General features: G+C 53.3%; 2 protein-coding genes across 3 annotated transcripts in view; one reads left to right on the top strand and one right to left on the bottom strand.

Annotated features, from left to right (window-relative positions):
* Inpp5a (inositol polyphosphate-5-phosphatase A) overlaps positions 1–9,130 on the top strand; it is a 200,388-nt gene extending 191,258 nt beyond the window's left edge. Inside the window, exons 13-16 of one of the 2 annotated variants that reach the window (XM_052714263.1) lie at positions 4,210–4,321; positions 6,792–6,860; positions 7,655–7,691; positions 7,826–9,130. In XM_052714263.1, coding sequence (XP_052570223.1) covers positions 4,210–4,321; positions 6,792–6,860; positions 7,655–7,691; positions 7,826–7,899 — 292 coding nt within the window. In that variant the 3' untranslated portion in view covers positions 7,900–9,130. Of the gene's footprint in view, positions 1–4,209; positions 4,322–6,791; positions 6,861–7,654; positions 7,743–7,825 lie in introns of both variants that reach the window. The other variant, XM_052714264.1, reaches the window with a different exon arrangement.
* Positions 9,131–10,815: 1,685 nt separating this feature from the next.
* On the bottom strand, positions 10,816–12,385 carry Nkx6-2 (NK6 homeobox 2). The gene is made up of 3 exons (XM_052714265.1): positions 11,707–12,385; positions 11,454–11,626; positions 10,816–11,264 (listed from the first exon to the last, which is right to left on the bottom strand). The coding sequence occupies exons 1-3, from the start codon at positions 12,110–12,112 to the stop codon at positions 11,010–11,012; spliced, it is 834 nt and encodes a 277-aa protein (XP_052570225.1). The 5' UTR covers positions 12,113–12,385; the 3' UTR covers positions 10,816–11,009.
* Between the last annotated feature and the right edge of the window lie 7,109 nt (positions 12,386–19,494).

Below are 19,494 nucleotides of genomic sequence, written 5' to 3'. Positions count from 1 at the left end.
TTGCCTAATACAAAGCTTAACTTAGAAAAGGCAGTTTAAGTGCTATGCAGATCAGAATCTTTGCTCAGTGAGCACTGGATGGGAAGAACTCCACTCTCAGCACTGAGCACACCTGGCATAAGATCAATATTTTGAAATGGCACGCATGTTTATAACATGGATGTTTCAGCTCCAGTAAGTTCAGCATTGGAAGTGCCACTGGTCACATTGGCCAAAAATCTAGAAATAGGGCTTGTATCCGTGACTTGTAACCCAGTCAGGGAACAAAGAGGCTATGGGACCAGGCTGTCATGGGGTCCTGGTTACAGAAAGTCAATGCAATGTGGGGACAGTCAGTGAACCAGTAGACAGAAAAGCCTTGCATGCAAGCTGTGGTCACCTGAGATCTAGTATGAGCAAGCTGCCCCTGAAGCCATAGCAAAGGAAACCAGGGCAGGCTCCAGCCTCACACCTCCAGCCACCAGGACACTCCTGGGCACCTCAGCTGCTGGGATCTTCTACTTAACGTTTCAGAATTGGTCATGATTCTGGAGCTCTGTTCTTTTCCTTTGGCTTTAGCCTCGAGTGCTCCTCCCTTTTCAGACATTTTAATAGCAACTGGTATCTTTGAAACCTGGTGTCTGTTCGTTATGTCTCTAGACCTCAGTGCATGTAGATGTGTCCCTAATGAAATTCCTTCTGTGACACACACGCATCAGGGCTAAGTTGCCCTTGATGCCAGTACCTTTGATGTGCTGTGTAACCAACATCAAAAGCAGAGCAGGGACCGAGAACAGGTGACATTTCGCCAGGTGAAAGCAGAGAGGCTCCCTGCCTGGCACAATGGGGTTCAGCCCTTCCACCCTCCCCAGTCTGAGGACAGCCTCGGTACTACACCTCAGTACTACCCAGTGACCTTCTTATGCTTGTTTTCGTGTAGTCCAAGAAGGGCCAAGAGTTGAAGGCATGAGTTACACTGCTTTCCACCACCACCCTAGGCCTACACTGTAGGAGTCTCAAACACAACAGGCTTTGTGCTTCCCACAGTGGGTCATGGCGGCCATGGCAACACTATCCAAGCCTAGCCCTCCCAGGTCTTGAGCCTAGCCTTGTCACCCGAGCCAGGCTGGCTGCAAGCAAACAGCCAGCAAAGGGGCGCTGCCCACATCCTGACAGAGTTCGAGGGGCGAAGAGGAAGGGAGGCAGCGTGGAGGAAGCACAGGTGGGCAATTGTTAATTTTATCAGCACTGCAATTAATTATGACGATTATTCCCGGAGCTGTACGGAGCTGAGATAGGGTTGGTTTGCCCTGCCTCCCACCCCTTTTAGGTTTGCTTCCAGATAAGTCTGCATGCACAGCCCTGCTTGCATTAATCATCCACATGCAGCCACATCCAGGCCTTGCACTCAGCTGGGCAGCCCCTGACCCCTGAATACAAGATGGAATGGCTCCATACCCAATGTTGGCCTCTAGACCTGTCTGGATCAGAACTTCCTGCTTTTATATTTTGGATGTTGCAGAGCACCCTCAGGCTGTGGAGCTGAGGGCACTCCCCTCACCCTTCTCCAACCAGAGTTTGCTCTGAGTCCCATAGGATCCAAGGGAACATGGGCCCCCCAGAACTTGTTAAGCATAGACAGTATTGAGAGATACAGAGAGCCTCAATCCCTGTCTCTCCCGCTGTTCTCTTCTGTAACTCATGGAGCCTAGAATGTCTGATCACCGACCACCTGCAGATCCCATCCCTGGTGACAGAAGGGTTTTTCCTTGCCTCCTGCTTGTTCTGACTGTGTAGGTCTGCACACGTTCTCATACTATTCACTGTGCCTGGGGGATGGAAATTTCACATTTACAGACTCACTGGCAAGTCACTTATAATACCCAAACCCAGAACTCTGTTTTCACTAGACTCTGGTCCTGGACTAGCAGTAGAACATCCAGTAAGGTCTCCAGGACACAGGGCTTCCATGGATGGTGACCTGTGGTTAAGAACCGTGTCAGAGCCGGGTGGTGGTGGTGCACGCCTTTAATCCCAGCACTTGGGAGGCAGAGGCAGGCGGATCTCTGTGAGTTTGAGGCCAGCCTGGTCTACAGAGCGAGATCCAGGAAAGGCGCAAAGCTACACAGAGAAACCCTGTCTCAAAAAACCCAAAAAAAAAAAAAAAAAAAGAACCATGTCAGAACTGTTAGCATGTTAGCAGACATGAGATGATGACTTCTAAGAGCATGCTAAGTACAAAGCATGGTGATGGACACTTGTAATCCCAACACTTGGGAGGTAGAGGCAGGAGGTCAAGGTCATCCTTGACTATGCAGTTTAAGGGCATCCTGGAATACAGGAGACCCTGCCTCAAAAACAAAACGAATCAAAACAAAAAAGAAAAAAAACTAAGAGGGCCAATGAAATGACTGAGCAGGTAAGAGCACTTGCTGCCAAGCCTGGTGACCTGAATTCAATTCCCAGGACCTGCATGATGGAAAGAGAGAACCAACTCTCACAAGTTGTCCTCTGGCCTAAACACACACACACACACACACACACACACACACACACACACACACACACTATTGCACATGTCCCATATTAGTAAATATAATTTTAGTTTTTATTTTAAACTGATAGCATGCTTGGTTCAATCCTGTTTCCAAGTTGGCACCTCCCAGTGATACCTTTTAAGTTGAGCATCACTGGGCTACTGTTAGACATTTAGCTGAACACCGAACCTCTCCTCTGAAGACAGTGCCAAGGCCAGACTATGGCAGTAGGCACAAACAAAGGTACTCTGCCTGCGGAGGTCTCACTCCTGAATCCACATAGCCCGTGTAGAAGAACCAGCTGGCCAGCACCTGCTGGACCACTGGGATGGCCAGTGAGTGAGTGTTCTGTTTCCATGGAGACTCTATTGCAGTGCATGTGCAAGTTGAGAGGGGCCTCAAGTCATGGTGCCCTGCATCTGGTTAAAGCAGTGAGCTTCCTGTTACAATAGAGCCACAAGAGGAGGATTCAACTGCACAGCCCTGTGGCTTTATCAGTCCCATGCTGGCTGAGCCTTGCTTTTTTCATTCCAGCCTCCACCATACTGGTTATACTCACTGTGAGGCTTTCTCTCTTTGAAAGAGACCACCGTGTTTGTTCACTATCATGGAAGCCAGGAAGACCATGTAGTTCATTTTGTAGTTCACAACACTGCTTGGGGTGGCCTGTTAACGTGTGTGGTCACAGTGAGATGTTCCTCTGACTCAGCCTATGTCTTGGGTGGACTGAGGAGCACTTGAACAAGGTCATTGTCACTGTGATGTACAGAAATGGGATTGGTCATTGGCCTTTTGCTCTTCCCGAAAAAGAAAGTGTGGGAAATTTTACGTTCTTTAAAATGGTATAATGTGCAGGAATTACATAGACTTTGTTTTTAGCCTAATTTGAGATCAATTTAATCAGGTAAAGTGGTAATTCCTACAAAAGACAAAGATCACAAGCCATGGATTCTACGAAGGATACATGCCTCATGCAGCATCTTCCAGCTTTAGATGGTTGAATTCCAGGGAGATATTAGCTCCCCAGCTCTCTTAGGTCAGTGGAAGTGGGGCCAGGCCTGCTGGTAGCATAAGCCCCTTCCCACAATCACCAACTGGTAAGTGGCCTGACAGCCACAGTCACATTCTCTTCTCAGCTGGAGTCAACAGGAACATTTGAGCATTAGCCTGGTGCTCTGAAATTGACCTGAGAAAACATATTGCACTTTGAAAGAGAGTCTTAATGGTCTGAAAACCATGTAGAGTGTGGATATGCAAACACCTGGGCCAGCCAAATTCTGGGAAAGGCTCTTCTCCAGCCAGTTCTACATGGAATTCATTCTGCAGTGCAGTCCAGCAAGTGTCCCCATGTGTGTGGGGGTTATTGTTTTACAACTATGGTGAATTGATAGGTCCCCTGGGTGGCAGGTACAGGAGGTAGGTGGCCTCTCCACAAGGCTCAGGCCATGAATGCCAAGGCCTATGTGAGTAAGGGGTATAATATAGGAAGCAGCCAGCCTGACCCACACAATCTGTAGGTATATGTAGGGAGAACTAAGTTTGATGGGGACACTTGGGTTTCAAGTTTGGCTTTATATTCTAGAAACCTCACTGTGTGCATTCTTTCCTGGATAGCAGCACACCCTCCCCTTCAGAACTTGGAGGATTTCTGGGACCAGAGTGCAGTTGACGCTTTGTTCCTGTGTCTTCACAGCTACCCGTATAGTGAGGACTCCAGCCAGGGAGAGCAGTATATGAACACAAGATGCCCTGCATGGTGTGATCGAATCCTCATGTCCCTGTCTGCCAAGGAGCTGGTTCTTAAGGTAAGAGGGAGCCCTGGGCTAGCCATGAAGAAGGAGTACCCAGCCTGGGGACATTTCAGTAGCACATTCAGTCGATTGTAAGATGAGTGGAAGGGAAGTGCTTAGCCACCTCTCAGCTAGCACAAACACCCTGCTTGGAGCAGGGACTAAACATAATTTATTGCATGGTGTTTTGTGTTCTTGTGGGGGTTCATAGGTTATGTAAAGCAAAAACAGTTTGCAGCTGGGCTCAGCAGGATCAGGATGGAGGGGTAATGTGCTCAAGTTACAGATAGGGAGGGTTTTCAGATTTCCTATTATTTTCTGCTTCCATATTTTACATGTAAATTGCATGTTTTGAAAAGTACCAACATCTGAATTAGCTCAGCCCCATCCATGCAGATCTAACAGTGGAAAGGGTAGACTCATGCAGGGACAGCAGTTGGAGGCTGAGTGTGTGCAGAGCCACAGTCAGACTGAGTGATGTGTGGGTCCTTGGTGAGGAGGCAGTGAGAGAAGTGCCTCCAGTGGGCTGGGTGTGTGTGTGTGTGTGTGTGTGTGTGTGTGTGTGTGTGTGTGTGTGTGTGCTCCACTGCTCCATCCTCCTGCTGGAGTCCTGTGCGGGGGAGGGAGGAGCCCCTCATGGATTCCCACCTCCACTGTGCTGCTAGATTGCATTGTAGACCCTGTGAGCTGCCACTGGCTGTCCCTGTGCCAAACACCCACCCACACACTTGTGGTCCTCAAGAAACCCTCCCCCAGCTTGTGGGATAGCCCTGCCGTCCTCTACCTGAGGCTCTGCTGGTCTTTGCTGTGTAGCCACTGTCCTCCAGATCCCAGACTTTTCTCCACTCCTGGGTGAACACACTGGGTGCAGCTGGTGTTCCTGCCCTGGCCTTGGAGAGGAGTTTGCAGGCAGGCATGCTGGAACTGAGGAAGGGTGTTGGCCAGAAGCCTCTTGGATCTGCAGCAGCCTTCTAGTCTCATGAGTGGGGCCTGTGCCGCAGTGTGCCCAATGACCCAGGGCCATCTCTGAGGAAAGGCCACTCGGCAGCCTGAAGCTACATTACCTGTGACCTGGGCCTTCCTGTCTCCCCTGAGATAGAAGTACAAGAATTAGAACCACCCAGTTTGCCACGGGGGCAGCCTCCGCCTCTCCATGGGACTGAGCTGGACAGAAGAAACTGATGTCATCCACCGAGAAAACAGTTAAGATCATCAAAGTGCACCTTGTGGGAAGGTCCCTAAGATAAGTGCACTTTGATTAGTGATCAGAAAGCTGCCAGGATCCTGGGAGGTCATGTAGGGTGCTATGCACAACTTCAGGAAGGCAGCAGTGGAACCTGTTTACATGCGCTCACGTCTCTGGGTCTCCCGACCCAGAATTCATACTTCAGAGCCACGGGGGCAGACCAAGCTCTGCCCTTTATCTAACTGAGAATAAAGCTCTTAGGAGAGCTTCTGCCTGCAGGGGCTGGAGTCTCTAGGGCTCACAGTAAGCTACCTCCAGAGTGCCTCAGGCCGCCTCCCCGATACCATCCATCATGCCATGCGCTGGTGCCCTCATCATGTTCTGTTCTGCTTCCTGAACCCTAAAACGCCAAGCGGTGTGGTGCCTGGGAGCCTCAGTGACGAATGCTCAGTGAGGTGTGCCTGCATCCTGTCTGAGCCCCTCTGTCATTTGTTTATCTGTCCAAAGATTATGCAGCTGAAAACCCACGATTTTATGCTGCCTTTGTAAATTACCATGCAGCATTTGATGGATGTTTCTCCACTTCTGAGGAGTCGGCCACATGCGCCTGAAAGATGGGCGAGTGTTCATGCATGCGGTGCTGAAGGTTATGTTTTCATACTTTCTGGCAGGCAACCGTGCTGGAAAGTAAATCTGACCTTAAGCTTCCTACTGCATTAAAGATAAGTCAGTTTTAACTTTATCGTTGTAGATGCTTCAGCTGCGGGTATAAAACTACAGCCTGGTCAGAGTTGACTGACTGATTAGCATTGACAAAACCTCTGCCTTCAAACCCAAAGCCAAGGGTCTGCCAGGAAGTACAGGGAACAGTCAATTAATATGCATACGTGGCCTTGGACGGCGTGCTCTAGGTTAATAAAGCAGGCTTTCAGAAGCAAGTGTAAATAGGGAAAATGGGAAACAGATGAGCTACTCAGATAAGGACACACCCTTAGAAAGGAAGCTTTGAGTGGCACTAATTACAGGGCTAGGGGCTCTGTGCCGGCCAGTGGACCGGCAGAAGAGACCTAGGGGAGTCCCAACTGCTAGGCTGACCTGCCACCCCTCTCTAGAGGCAGGATTCCTCTCTGGCAGAAGAGCCAGCCACATGCTGAGATGTAGCACAGCCCCCAAGGTCTTCCTGCAACAGCCCCTCCCTTCTCTGATCCCAAGGCTACCCCAAAGCCCCTGCCTGTCCCCTCCTGGCAGGACTGCAGATTGCCTCAGCCTTCCTACACACCCCTCTCTGTTTGCTTCCAGTCAGAGAGCGAGGAGAAAGTTGCCACCTACGACCACATCGGGCCTAATGTCTGCATGGGAGACCACAAGGTGATGTTGCAGTGTGTTGCTGGGGTCCAGGGGCTGAACCCCTGGAGGGGGGGGCATCATATCGTCTCCTTTAGTCTGGCTTTACCAAGCAAACAAAGTTAATGTAGTTAATTGAGTTTTAATAAAATACCAAAGGATGTGTGGATGAGTAAGCAGGAAAAGAAATGATCAGTCATAACAGAAGATAATCTCACTGTGTGTAAAAAACATCATGTCGCCAGCTGGTTATGATTGAAGGCTGCTTCTTGAGTCTACATTGGGACTATGTTCCTGGCCTTCCCATGCTGAGCTCACTCCTGTCAGAGTGTGGTAATGCATGTCTCACAGACCAGGTGTGTGTGCATTGACCCTCTGCACAGACTTCCCAAGTGTGGCTATCCCTGAACCCAGAGTGGCCCACCATCCCCAGTGACACTGAGGCCAGGTGACAAATCTCAGTCACATTAGACAAGTCCACATCCTCCGTATCCACATGCTCTGAGGTAGGACACTGCATGCCCTAGTCATGGGTGCATACATTCCTCTGCATTTAGAACGTACTCCAATGTCCCTTACACTGATTCCGATCTGGAACCTATCCTCCTTATAAGCAGAAAGGGCTTGTGTGGGTCCTTTCATGGCCCAGCTCTTAGCTCCCAGGTCCAAGCTAACTGTCTCAATTCCTGCTTTGTACGCACGACTGCCTTCATCTCCTCTGGACTCAGTGCCAGATACTCAGGAGACATGAGGGCCGAGTCCAGGGGCGGTGGGCTGCAGCCTGCACATGCTGACCTCTCCCTTTTCTCCCACTGCAGCCGGTGTTCCTGGCCTTCCGAATCGCACCTGGGGCAGGTAAACCTCATGCCCATGTGCACAAGTGTTGTGTCGTGCAGTGACGTGGTGGTAAATATGGCTCCTCCTTGCTCTCCTTTCTGCAGCTTTCCTGGTGTGTTTGATCCTTTAACAAATTGTTAATTCCACTCCAGGGAAGAGGTGCCAGCGCCATGAGAGGACCCTCGAGAGACCTCCCTGTAGCAGTGTATCGAACTCATCCTCCTAACAGCTGTGTCGGAACCCGCCCAAGCATCACCTGCTAGACGGCCGGCCCCACACTTCGCTTCAGCCTCCGGACCTCCGGAAAGCCTCACATACCTCACTGTCGTGTCTGTCACGTGACATTGTAGACATATTGGGTTTAATCAAGCCACAGTCCTATTGCCAAAACTCTAACAGACAGCCGAGCGCCTGTATTTTAGACTTCACAGTTTTCCATTTTTAACGATTGTCTGTGGAGGAAGCTTCTCCATTTACAGCCCCAGGTGTCCAGCGTCCCTCTCTGCCAGGAGGAGTGTGCCGGGCACTAGCCCAGGCAGCAAGGCTGCCGTGTGTGCTCAAGCCCGAGGCCCCGAGGTCTGACTCTACTGCCATGTTACATGGCGTCTGAATCACACTGCAGCTGCTTTCCATTTTTATATATATAAATACATATAAATATATACTTTTTAAAAATAATTTATAAATCTTACCAAAACTTATGCTGAATATACTTTCCAGTATGAGTGCACGAGTGTCCTGAACAGGCAGAACCGCAGTCTAGTTGAATGGTGAGTCCATCAGCAGTCAGCACAGGTTCCTGAGACAAGACCTAGCAAGTGCCCAGGGGAGAGGGGCCCCTGCAGCATGCCTGGACTAGCAGCTCGTCACTCTTCTGCCTTTTTCTGTGTAATATTAAGAACTGAATGTGAAGTTTATAGCTAGCCTGGGTGTACCTTTTAAGAATTTTGTAAACCGTTTTGTCTGTCTTTTGTTACCGTTTTATGGTGCCAAGTATCCTACATTAAAACCATAATCTCGTGGGAGAATTAGAAGTAGCCTCGTCCACTTCCCACAGATCGCTTCTAGCATGGGCTGTGTGTAAACGTGGCAGAGAAGCGATGGGTGATGCTGGGCACAACCTGTTGCCCTTACTCGCACCCAGCACTGAGTACCACGGAAGGCGCCTGCGGAGCCTGCTGAGGAAACACAGCGTGCTTTTATTGATTTACTTCTGAACACTACAGTTCCTGGATGGGGCGGAGGCGCGAGTTAATGTCGGTTTCCCTAGAAATCACCGAAGGCCAGCCTGTGTCCTTGATGCCAGGGTCGGGTCTGTGACTGCCATGGTCGCTGCTTGCCAATGTGCCATGTCCGCAGCGGTTGTCTGTGGGTTCCAGCTGTGGGTCCTTCCTCCGAAGGCCTCTGGAAGTGACTGCTCGGTTCCTAAGCAATAAAATTGATCATGGTGAAAAACAGTTCCTGCTGCTCTGTCTCTTGCTTCACTCTCCCATGCCTTTGAAATGCTAAGTGCCCAGGAGTGGCCTCCTTTGTGCCCGGTTTGCTCTGCCCTACTCGGATTCTGGGAATTTCAATGTCCATTCTGCCACAGGGCACCAAGCTCTCAGAAAAATCACCTCTTAGACTTTTTACTGTAGTGTAAAAAGGCTGGCCCCTCACTATTTTAAATGGAATTATACAAACACTGTTCTTTTGCTTTGAACAAAACCTTCAACAAAATTTCTCTGCTCTGAACTTTGGCCGAGAAGCAACACAGAAACAACACACTGCCCCATTTAAGAAAGAAAAAAAAAAGTGCTGCTCCCTTTTAAAGAAATCGAAAGAAGCGTGTGACTTTGGTTGATGGAGCCACATCACAAAAGGCAAAACAAAAGAAAAGCTTTTCATGGTTCTAATAAATATTTTTAAATGCCCTACAATAGAAATCTTATGATTAGCTTGTGTTGAAATCCCACACATAACGTTCAGTACATTAAGGTGCAGCTGTGGAGTGTGGAGGAGACTGAAGCTGAAGATGGGTTTTTCCACTACAGGGAATTGTAGCCCTGAAAAGTCCTAGGGCGAAATGGGTGCAGGCTCTTCCCTGGCTGAGCCTGAGCCACTGGTCTTACAGACGGGCTAGCTCAGGTAGAAGTGACAGTGGTGGGCTGCTGGTCGGAAGTGACCCTAGTTGAGGGCCCTCTGAGAAACCAGTGGTGGGTGTCAGGGCTGCTGACACAGGCTGAAGGCTGTGAGCTATGGGGCAGGATTCTCACACCGACTCTGCAGTCCTCCTTAAAATCATGCTTTCTCCCAAGGAAAGTCTGTTAACACTGGTAGCCTGGGGCCCAGCAGGGTGCAGAGCCCCGAGCCTTATTACCTACAGCTGGAGTTTAGTAAGTAATTATATTCAAAATACCTGGAATTCTGGCTAAACGGGATAATGATTATGAAATACTTGTGACAGAACGCAGCCCACGCTTGAGACAGTGCTGATTTACCCGAACCAGGACAAGGGCACTAAATAACAGGGCACACTCATTGCCCCAGCTTGCAAAAAAAGAAAGAAATTTTTAAAAAAAAAAATAGCGCGAGGGTGCACACTGCTTGCAATGGGGACAAGCCTTGCTGGACTTTGGGCCCCCCTTCAAGTGTGGTTTAGTTAATGTCTGCCCCAACTTCATTCATTTGAGTCAAGGACACCCAGCACTGTACATCTCAGGTAGGGGTGCAGCGGATGCCATGTCTCTGGCCACGGGAAATGGAAATCATACCTGGGGTCTCTTCCACTGAGTTCCCTGCTGGTCCCGCTCCTTCAAGCACTACACTGCGGTGTCCTTCCCTTCCCGGGGCGGTGGAAACTGCCTTTGCTCGGCCTGGGCTCCAGACGCTCAAGTCTCACCACTTCCGTGCTCCTGAAAGCTGCCATCACCGTGCGTGCGCTCTGGGACCATCACCATGCGCTCAGCCTCTGAACCCAACGCGCACACGGGCCCTGGGTCGTCATCAAGCACTGTCGCGCCCCCCTGCGCCAGGCCCTGGCGCCCACAGGGGGAACAGGCTAGGTGGGATCTGGAGGGTGCTGCTGCCTGCCCGCCCGCTGGCGCCAGCTCCGTAAGGAAGAAACACGATGTGCAGCCTTGGGAGCCACGGCTCCGACGGGGACGTGTTAAATAATTTATTGATTATACAAAGTGAACGGCCCAAACCCCGCGCTCCGCGCCTCACGCCGAGGCCGCGCCAATGTCCGCTTTATAACTTATTCTGTAAAAATATATATACACACTGCGGCTGGGCGGCTGGCGTCGGGGCATGCCGCGCACCCCGGTTCCTGGGTTCTCTGGCCTGGCCTCGTCCTCACAAGGCGTCCCCCGCGCTGCCGCCGCACGGGCTAACCAGCGCCAAGTTCGAGGGTTTGTGCTTTTTGAGAAGCCGCGTGATCTTCTCGTCGTCGGAGTTGGGGTCCAGGGGCCGGTTGTACTCGTCATCGTCCTCCACGTCTGAGCCACCCACCTTCAGCTTCTCGGCATCCGAGTCCTGCTTCTTTTTAGCCGACGCCATCTCTGCCGCGTGCCGCTTGCGCCACTTGGTCCGCCGATTCTGGAACCACACCTGGGGGGTTAGGGAGGGACCATCAGGCGGGCACCGAGGCTCGCCACACCAGACCAGCACTCTGGACCCGCCTGGCATCAGCGCTTTCCGCGGTCGGGCCGCAGCCGAATGGCCGCTCTCCCGCCGTTCGCAGGACGCGGGCTCTGGGCCCGCGTCAATACTGCTGGACCCCGGCCCATTCGAGCTCACCTTCACCTGGCTCTCGGTCATTCCCAGAGAGTAGGCAAGCCGCGCGCGCTCTGGGCCTGCCAGGTACTTGGTCTGCTCGAAAGTCTTCTCCAGCGCGAAGATCTGCTGGCCCGAGAAAGTCGGCCGCGAGTGTTTCTTCTTGCCATCCTTGTCCAGGATCCCGCCGGCTTGGGCTGCGAAGAAGAGCCGGTGAGCGCAGTCCGCGGCCCGCGCCCAGCCCCGCTCCTCACCGCATCCCGCGCGGGTCACTTACCCGAGCCGGCCAGGCGCGGGTCCCTCCAGGGAGAGCCCTGCACCACTCCCGGCCAGAAGATGGGCGGGCGCCCAGGCAATTCCGCCAGCGGTTTGGGGTAGCCCCGTGCCACTGCTGCCGCGGGCCCGAAGTAGACACCTGCAGACGAGGCGAGCCCGTTGAGGCGGGGCAGGCCTCCCAGGAGGCCGCCACCCGCTGCGCCCACCGGCCGTCCCAGGATGTCGCTGATGCCGTGCGGAGTGCCTAGAGGCAACTGCGCGCCAAGGCTGCCTAGGGCGGGCGCCTTGAAGCCGGCCGGGCCCTGCAGCGCATAGGGGAACAGCGACGTCTTCATCTCAGCCATGTTGTGCAGCGCGGCCAGCGGCGCGCTGCTCAGCACAAACGCGCCCGGCCGGTTAGCGTCCATGGGCGCCGCCGCCGCCGACCCGGGCTCCCATCCGGGCCCCGCTGCCACCGCCCGCGCCCTCCGACTCGGGAAGTTTGAGCGCGGCACCGACGGGCGCCGGCTGCACTGGGACGCGTGGAACGCGTTCAGACGGACGCCGACGGCCCCCGCAGGAAAGCGGGAGGACCGATGGCTGCTGCACGGAATGGGCAGCGGTCAGAGAGAAGGCAGGGATACTAGGATCGGCGGTGGCGGCGGCTGCTCCGGGGCCGGTCGGAGCGGCGCCGCGCGGGACGGACGCACTGATAACCGCGGGGCCTGGGCGCGGCGCGCGCGCTGATTGGCTGTAGGCACTGGCGACCAGGCCATTGGCCAACGTCCCGCCCGTCTGCGCGCGCCCCCGCCGGCCATGCACTCCATGAAGGGCCCATTAGCGCGGCAGGTGCCTCCGGGGCTGTAAATTTGCCCCCTGATTTATCTCCCCAGAGATGAAATAAATCCCGTTGGATGGGAGTTTAGTTAGGCAAAGGTTTTAATGAGAAAATCAGGAAAAAATACGAGAACATATTTTATCGACCGAAAGAATGTAGATTTCAAGATCCACTCCGCAGGCTCAGTATGCCCAGTTCAGGGAAGAGCCTGGGAAGGCTGGACGCCACGGGTCAGGGGGCTCCATCCGGGACCAGGGCCCAAGCCCCGTACTGTGGCTTTTTAGCCTCCCAGCTTGTGGTGGTGCCAGCTGGAGTGAACTTGTGGGTATCATTTTCTTGAACACAAAAGGGTGGAGTCTAGTGAGCAAATGGCTAGATTTGGCTCTCTCGGATCTACCAAAATCCCTCAACTGACAATTGACTCCAGGCAATGTCGGGGCAAGGACCGTGGCCCTGGTACTACGCACATGCCTATTAGAATAAATTGCCCAGCCCCGCGGTTCCGAACTCGAACTCGTTGAAGTTGGATGGGGTATTGGGAAGAGGTCCGGCCTTCTCGAGGTTTTCTGATTATTAGGCATTCTTCTGGGAGGTTACTTGAGCCAGACTTTGAGACCCAGGACCAGGATTCGCATGCCCGCGGCTTTCCAGCGAGCCTCAGAGGCTTAGGCAGCGAGGCCCAGGATGCAGCGGCCTCGGAATTCAAGGTCCAAGACGAAAAGATCCCCACATTCAGTGACTTAAGATGGGTGTGCGCTTGCAGTCTAGAGGGCAGAGTAGGAGCTATAGACTGACCTGTGGGGTCCACTTGGCCCTAATTCCTTTTCTAGTACAGGGCCTCTCACTCCATAGAATTGCTGAAGGGTTAACTGAAATTGTAGTGGGCTAGAGCGGAGCAAGGCGGGCCGTGAGAAGGTTGCACTTTCCTTCTCTTGGGTGGTGCTTCCGGTTAACCTTGTAATACCTAGTGATTGTGATACAGCCTGTGGAGACAGAACCGACTGTTTCCTGTCCCGGGGATCTAGGCAGAGGCCCTGTGCCTTTGTGGAGCAGTTTGCTAATAACGACTTTCCCTTTTTGCCCTGGTCTCCGGGGTTTTTGTGTCATGGAAGAAAGTGTTCCGGGTGGCTCCATGGAGGGGCCTCAACGTCCGTTCTCGCTGGTCTTCTTAGAAGTTCATTTTCGTTTTTTTACGGTGAGTGTCCGGGCCTTGACGCCACGGGTCTCCAACAGGTCAAGGCTTGGAACGCCATTTTATGGCGGGAACTGGAAATAAGTTCTGTGGTCGCCCCTGACTCGTGAAAGACCTGGAGCGTGGGATCCTCACCCAAATTCCCGTGGCCCCTAGCGCCTAGAGGTTTCAGTGTACGGGCTTCCTAGGCTCAATCTGCACTCTCAGGATCGGATTGGGCGCCGCCAGCGACCAGCGGGAGCTGAGTTCCCTCCAGTGCGGAGCACACCGCCCTCTGGTCCCCTGGCTGCTGATGGTACCCAGCCTTTAGAGCAGCGCTTTGCCTCGCTTTCGCTCCACTTTGATTACGATCGCGATGCACTCCGAGGATCTGGCCATCGGAAGGACAGGCCATGGTAGAGTGTGGACTTTCCTGGGCTCACAGGAGACCACGATGGAGTCCAGAGACTCGAGCTCTTGCGAAGAGGGACCCAGAGCTGAGAGCAGCATGAAGGTGGGGCGGCAGAATGCCGGGCCGGTCTAGTGGGAGGTGCTGAAACCTCCTACCCTACTCTAAGCAGACCCTGGACATAGGAGCGGGCTAGGAATAGCACGGATCCTCGGGGGGGGGGGGAGGGAGTGTTCTGGGAGGTGCACCGCGAGACAGGGCAGGTGTGCCCTGGCCTTTCGCATGCTCATGCTCGCGGAGCCCCGGCTGTGAGGCAAGAGGAGTGCGGCAGTTCCCCTCTCGTACTCTGGATTTTCTCGTAGGCCTGTCCCAGCCTGGTTAAAGCTGGGAATCGAAAGATGCAGCTGCCTGGATCTGTGTACGCCTCCCGGCCCACTCCACTGGGTCCGAAACCTGCGCTCTGTCTGGATACACATTGCATTGCTCTCCCTGGGATCACAGACTCCGGGTGCGGTGAGGCCAGTGTGCTGGATGAATAAAGCTGGAGTACGGGTTGAGGGCTGGAATGAGTTGCATCCCTCTCTGCAGGCGCTCTGTCCTACCTAGCGCATCCCGGCGCGAGCGCGCGCGGGGGTGGGGATGGGGGGCACTTCTTACCCCTGAAAAGGCTGGGCACAAAATATTCCCCCAGCGCAGCTGGCCAGAATAGAGGGGCTAAACTGTCTCCTTCCCACAGAGTTCCCACCTGCAGGAGCTCCTCCTGTACCCCCAGGTTGTGCCCTCTGGGTTGGGCCAAAGGTGATTGCCCACCTCCCAGTCCCCACCCCTCGGCGCACACCAACCGGTCAGAAGGCGCTGGAGCCTTCAGCCCGCCCACGGAGATGCGATCCCTGGAGCCTCCTTCCTTGTGGCTATGGAGAGGTTCGCCATCTCCCGGTCTTGAAGAAAATGTCTGATGAGGAAGACTGTAGGCGCAAACTTAGCTCGGGTCGGAAAACTGTTTGCCATTCAGCACTTAGGGCACTTAGTCTACACATCTGTTGTGTGCCTCGTGGCCCTGTCTTGGGTGAGTGCCCTGAAGGTAGCTAACTACAGCTTCCAGGTCCCCTTCCCACTACAGGGAACTTAGTTAGGGAATGGAACTTAGGAAGTAGTGCGGGCGTGGAGAATAGGCAACCCACCTAGAGTGGAAGGGTGTCTCCCAGAGGTTGCCTTGTCAGAGGGTTCGTGGAAGGGAACAGCTGTCACAGTGCAAGCATGAAAGGCGCCCAGACACTATGGACACTGCGCCTTAAGAAAGCCAAATGCGCCGGTGAGACCCCAGCCTGGAAGGGTTGACTAGAGCTGCTGGAGGCAGCCGCGGCTGGCTGTCCTGCCCTGGGCTCGCCTACTCTGAACTGGAGTCTTAGCCGCCCTTTGTTCTGTGCACAGGTGTGAACACTTCCCAAAATGTCTGTGAGTGCCTCAGCAAGCAGGGTTCTAGGCTGAGGACTGGGGCGCTTTCACCGGTGTGGAGGACGGGGGCGATCGCTGAGTCCCTACAGCTGTCCAACTTCTGACAGCACTCCCCCGGCTGGGGATAAAAGGGAAGAGGTGGGGTACAAACGCCCCGAAGGATTCCCTAAGCTGGAACCCGCCCTTCACTATTTCTTGGACTTTTTCTAGGACTTTTGAAGAGGACCACAAGGATGTTCTGGGGTTACTTAAAGCCAACAAAAAGAGAAAATGGGTGTCCCTCTCTCCAGCGCCCTCTAGTGCCCTACCCCCACAGCGGCAGCAGAGGACTAAGGGTGTTGTAGACCCCAGGCCTGGCCAGGATCCTGTACAGGGAGAAGGGTATTGACCCGAGGGAGGGGAGGGGGTGCAGGTCCTGAGGCAGAGGCCTTTTCCTTTCATCACCTACCTGCTCAATTGCTGCCACCTGCCTTGACTCCCTTTCCAGTGAAGGTCAGTGTGGACCAGGCTAGGGCCCATGCTGCCCACTCCAGGTCCCTTGTGAATAAAGGGCCCATGTTCTGTGTGCTCTGGGACTGAAAAAAGGTGATTAAATAACCAAAACATATGCCAGAGCAGTGGGTTCCAAAGGGTTCCAGAAGCTAGGTGGCAGTCCATCCCTTTACTCTCAGCAGCCAGGAGGCAGAGGTAGGTGCATCTTTGTGAGTTCAAGGCTAGCCAGGGCCAGAACCACAAAGATGACACTGTCTCTAAACAAAAACAGAACAGTATGTGGAGGCTTCATCTGAGACCTTCCTGCTCCCAACAGTTGGTAAGAAAGGAAGTGAGGAAGAGGATGCAGAACAGGGGAAGAGGATGGGGAACAGGGAGGAACACTCCCCAGCAAAAGACCCTAATACACAACTGGGCCAGGGAGGGGAGCTCTGAGGCAGGCCTCCGTTTGCGAACAGCACACAGGTGGCTCTGGGACTAAGAACAGCCGGGAGCTGAAGGTGGGCTAGAAAGAGGGTCCGGTCGGAGGCAGGATGGAAGTCTGCCCTCGGCCTCTTGTCAGGAAACCACCCAAGCAGCAGAAAGGGCTGGAGGGGTCCAGGTGTCAGCGAAGGGTGAGCCCCTGAGACTGGCCATAGAGGTCGGGGTCCCTTGTTCTTTCCCCAGCTCTGCTGAATCTGGCCAGGCATCTTCTGCCCACCCTGCGCTCCATCCCACCGCCTCACTCCAGTTCTCTTCTTTTTTACAAGCCCTTTGCTTTGATATATATAGCCGCTTCCAGGGGAATGGAATGAACTGAAGATTTTGCCATCCAGTTTCTCTCATGATTCGGCTGGACTGACTCTACCTTCTCTGGAGGAAAACGCTGCCAGCAGCATCCAGGAGCCTGTTCTGCAGCACCTGTGGCCTGTGGCTCATTCTTCCAGCCACACGAACTGTAAGGGGTGTTGGTCTCTATCACAAGCCTGTCTTCCTATAGCTCACTGGGTATTAAGGTCAATCCAGGCTGTCAGGAGCAGCATCTCCAGAAGGAGGGGTGAGGAGGGAACCTTGGACTGGGAAGTTCTTTCCCATGTTTTCACTGAGGTTCTGAGAGAAGAAACTGCCCTCACTCTCCAAGGCAGGGTGTGTGAAGAGCCTCTGAGAGCTGGCATGCCGAGTACAGGGAGGGATATTCTCTGTCTCCCCTGCTTCCCAGAGATTCACAGATTCACAGATGCGTTCATAGATCCCTGCTTGCCCATACATGGGGTGACCTCAAAGAGGGCAACTGACTGAGCTGGAGAGTTAGCTTTGCCCTGCCAGGCACTGGATGGGGGAAGAGGCTGCACTGACCTCAGGACTACCTCATTAAGATGCCTAGGATGCTAGAGTGGTCCAGGCCACGACCTGAACAATGACCAAGGGGGCAGATGGTCGGACAGTCACAGAGAGTGGGAAGGTGGATACATCTTTGGATACAGCTGTGGAGAAGGAAGGTCCACAGGGCCACAAATGAGAGTCAGGTACTTTTCCACAAATCACAGTGGTAGGAGGGACTGGATACTCCTGTCAAGGTGGCAGTTGGCTGCTCATGGGTGTGGTGTTCGATGAGGTGTTGTGTTCCAAACAAATCTGAGCCCTGACCTTATCTCCTGGGCCAGCCCCCTCTCCTCTGGCTTTGGGCAGCCAGTCCCTTCCACAGCTGTATCCAAGCCAGCCGGGCAGCAGGACTCCCCCACCCTCTCGGGTGTGCTGGAAACCAGAGTGAGAGGCAAGGTGGGGGTCAAGGAGCCAAACTGCCTAAGTCACAGGAGGGCCTGCCCTAGGAGCAAGGGGACTTGCTATGGGACTATAGAGGCCAGGAGGTGGCTAAGGCTTTCCAGGAGACAGCCACATGCCACCCAAGGTGCACTCTTCTCTGGGGGTCCAACAATCTTGTCTCCTTCAGGGAAGGACAAAGAGAAGAGGCCGTAAATCACAGTGCAGAGCTAATTCCCCAGGGCCTCTCAGGCACAGATGTGCCATCGCTTGTAATGAGCTCTCTCTTGGGGCCTCCAGGGGGTCTGACCACGTGCCACATGAGCTAATTGAGTGCTGAGCCTGGTAAAAGATTTGTGTTAAGGCTACTGCTCCAGCCATCACTGCTGTGATACAGGGATGGGATTGGACCACACCGGCTGGGGGAAATGGTAAAGTGTGTGTGTATGTGTGTGTGTGTGTGTGTGTGTGTGTGTGTGTGTGTGTGTGTGATTCCAGAGGAGCTCTTGGCATGCTTCAGGCAGGACCAAGGCCCACTGTGAGTGGAGGTGTCTTTCTGATGGTGAGAGATTTAGTTGGTGTCAAAGTCAGTGCTTTCTGAGGCAGGCAACCTCTAAGTATCTTGGGAAGGCCTTTCCTGGACAACCTTGGGCAAAGCACTGGCCCAGAGCTTCCTGTGGCCCCAGCTGTCCATATCTGTGATGGGGAGGACCAGCAGCAATTGCCCCTGAGGTATTCGATCCGAGTGTTCTAGCTTGTAGTCATTTTTTTTCCCACAGTCCCCAGGCTTTTGTCCACCTCCTCATCTGACTAGCATGGGAATGAGGGCCTTGCTGAGTGCTTCCTTGTCATGGGAGAAGGACACTAAGCAAATTAGTAAGTTGGATGCTGACTATGACGTATCTTAGAATTATAGCACAAGGGATAGTGTTTTGTTACTGAAGATGCTGATGAGGGAGATGCTGTTTGTTCTGAAGACAAGTGTGGCACCATGACATTAAGAGTGGAAAATGACAAGAAAGCAAAGTAAGCAAGCAGAAACTCTGAGGTCATGAACTGCCACCGCCCTGCCCTGCCATTCCTCAGGTGTTCCCATCAGTTGGTGGAGGAACCCGTAAAGATGGTGGATTCTCTATCCCGAGACACTGTGTGAACACCATGACAGTTCCAAGAGCAGACCACACGTTATCCTCAAGGAAGACACCCCAGTTAATGAAAAGTGGACACACTTGTTCAATTCAGTGACCACTGTCACAGGGAGAGGTCCAAGCGTGAGCGGGAAGTGTCCACAAACATGCCAAGTGGGGGGTGGCAGAATTGCATGTCTGATGAGCCACTTCTGAAAATATGCTCAATGTTCCCTTAAATAGGTTTATGATACTTCGTTGCAAAATAAACAGCATTTATTCTGGTTTGGCCTGGAAGCCCCGGAGGGCACCACACACTCAGGCAGGTACCATGCAGGACTGGTGGACAGACAGCCCAATGCTTCCTTTGCTGCTCGGCACAGGGCTTCCTCTTGGGAGCACATATCATTCCTATTAACACACACACACACATACACACACACACACACACACACACACACACACACACACACACACACACAGAGAGAGAGAGAGAGAGAGAGAGAGAGAGAGAGAGAGAGAGAGAGAGAGAGAGAGAGAGAGAGTTCAAGTCTTTAGAAATGAGTGCAAGACAGGTG

Source organism: Peromyscus californicus, unplaced genomic scaffold (genome assembly GCF_007827085.1).
Source record: "Peromyscus californicus insignis strain IS unplaced genomic scaffold, ASM782708v3 Scaffold_4__1_contigs__length_199733344, whole genome shotgun sequence".
Lineage (NCBI taxonomy): Eukaryota > Metazoa > Chordata > Mammalia > Rodentia > Cricetidae > Peromyscus > Peromyscus californicus.
The sequence above is the reverse complement of the archived record's forward strand: the minus strand, read 5'-3'. Positions and strand labels throughout refer to the sequence as shown.

Excerpts from the sequence above, each read along its gene's own strand:
- Nkx6-2 (XM_052714265.1), bottom strand. The coding sequence starts at position 12,112 with ATGGACGCTAACCGGCCGGGCGCGTTTGTGCTGAGCAGCGCGCCGCTG. Across the intron at positions 11,627-11,706 it reads CCCGCGCCTGGCCGGCTCGG|CCCAAGCCGGCGGGATCCTG; the intron begins GTAAGTGACCCG and ends TCTTCTTCGCAG. Across the intron at positions 11,265-11,453 it reads TGACCGAGAGCCAGGTGAAG|GTGTGGTTCCAGAATCGGCG; the intron begins GTGAGCTCGAAT and ends CTAACCCCCCAG.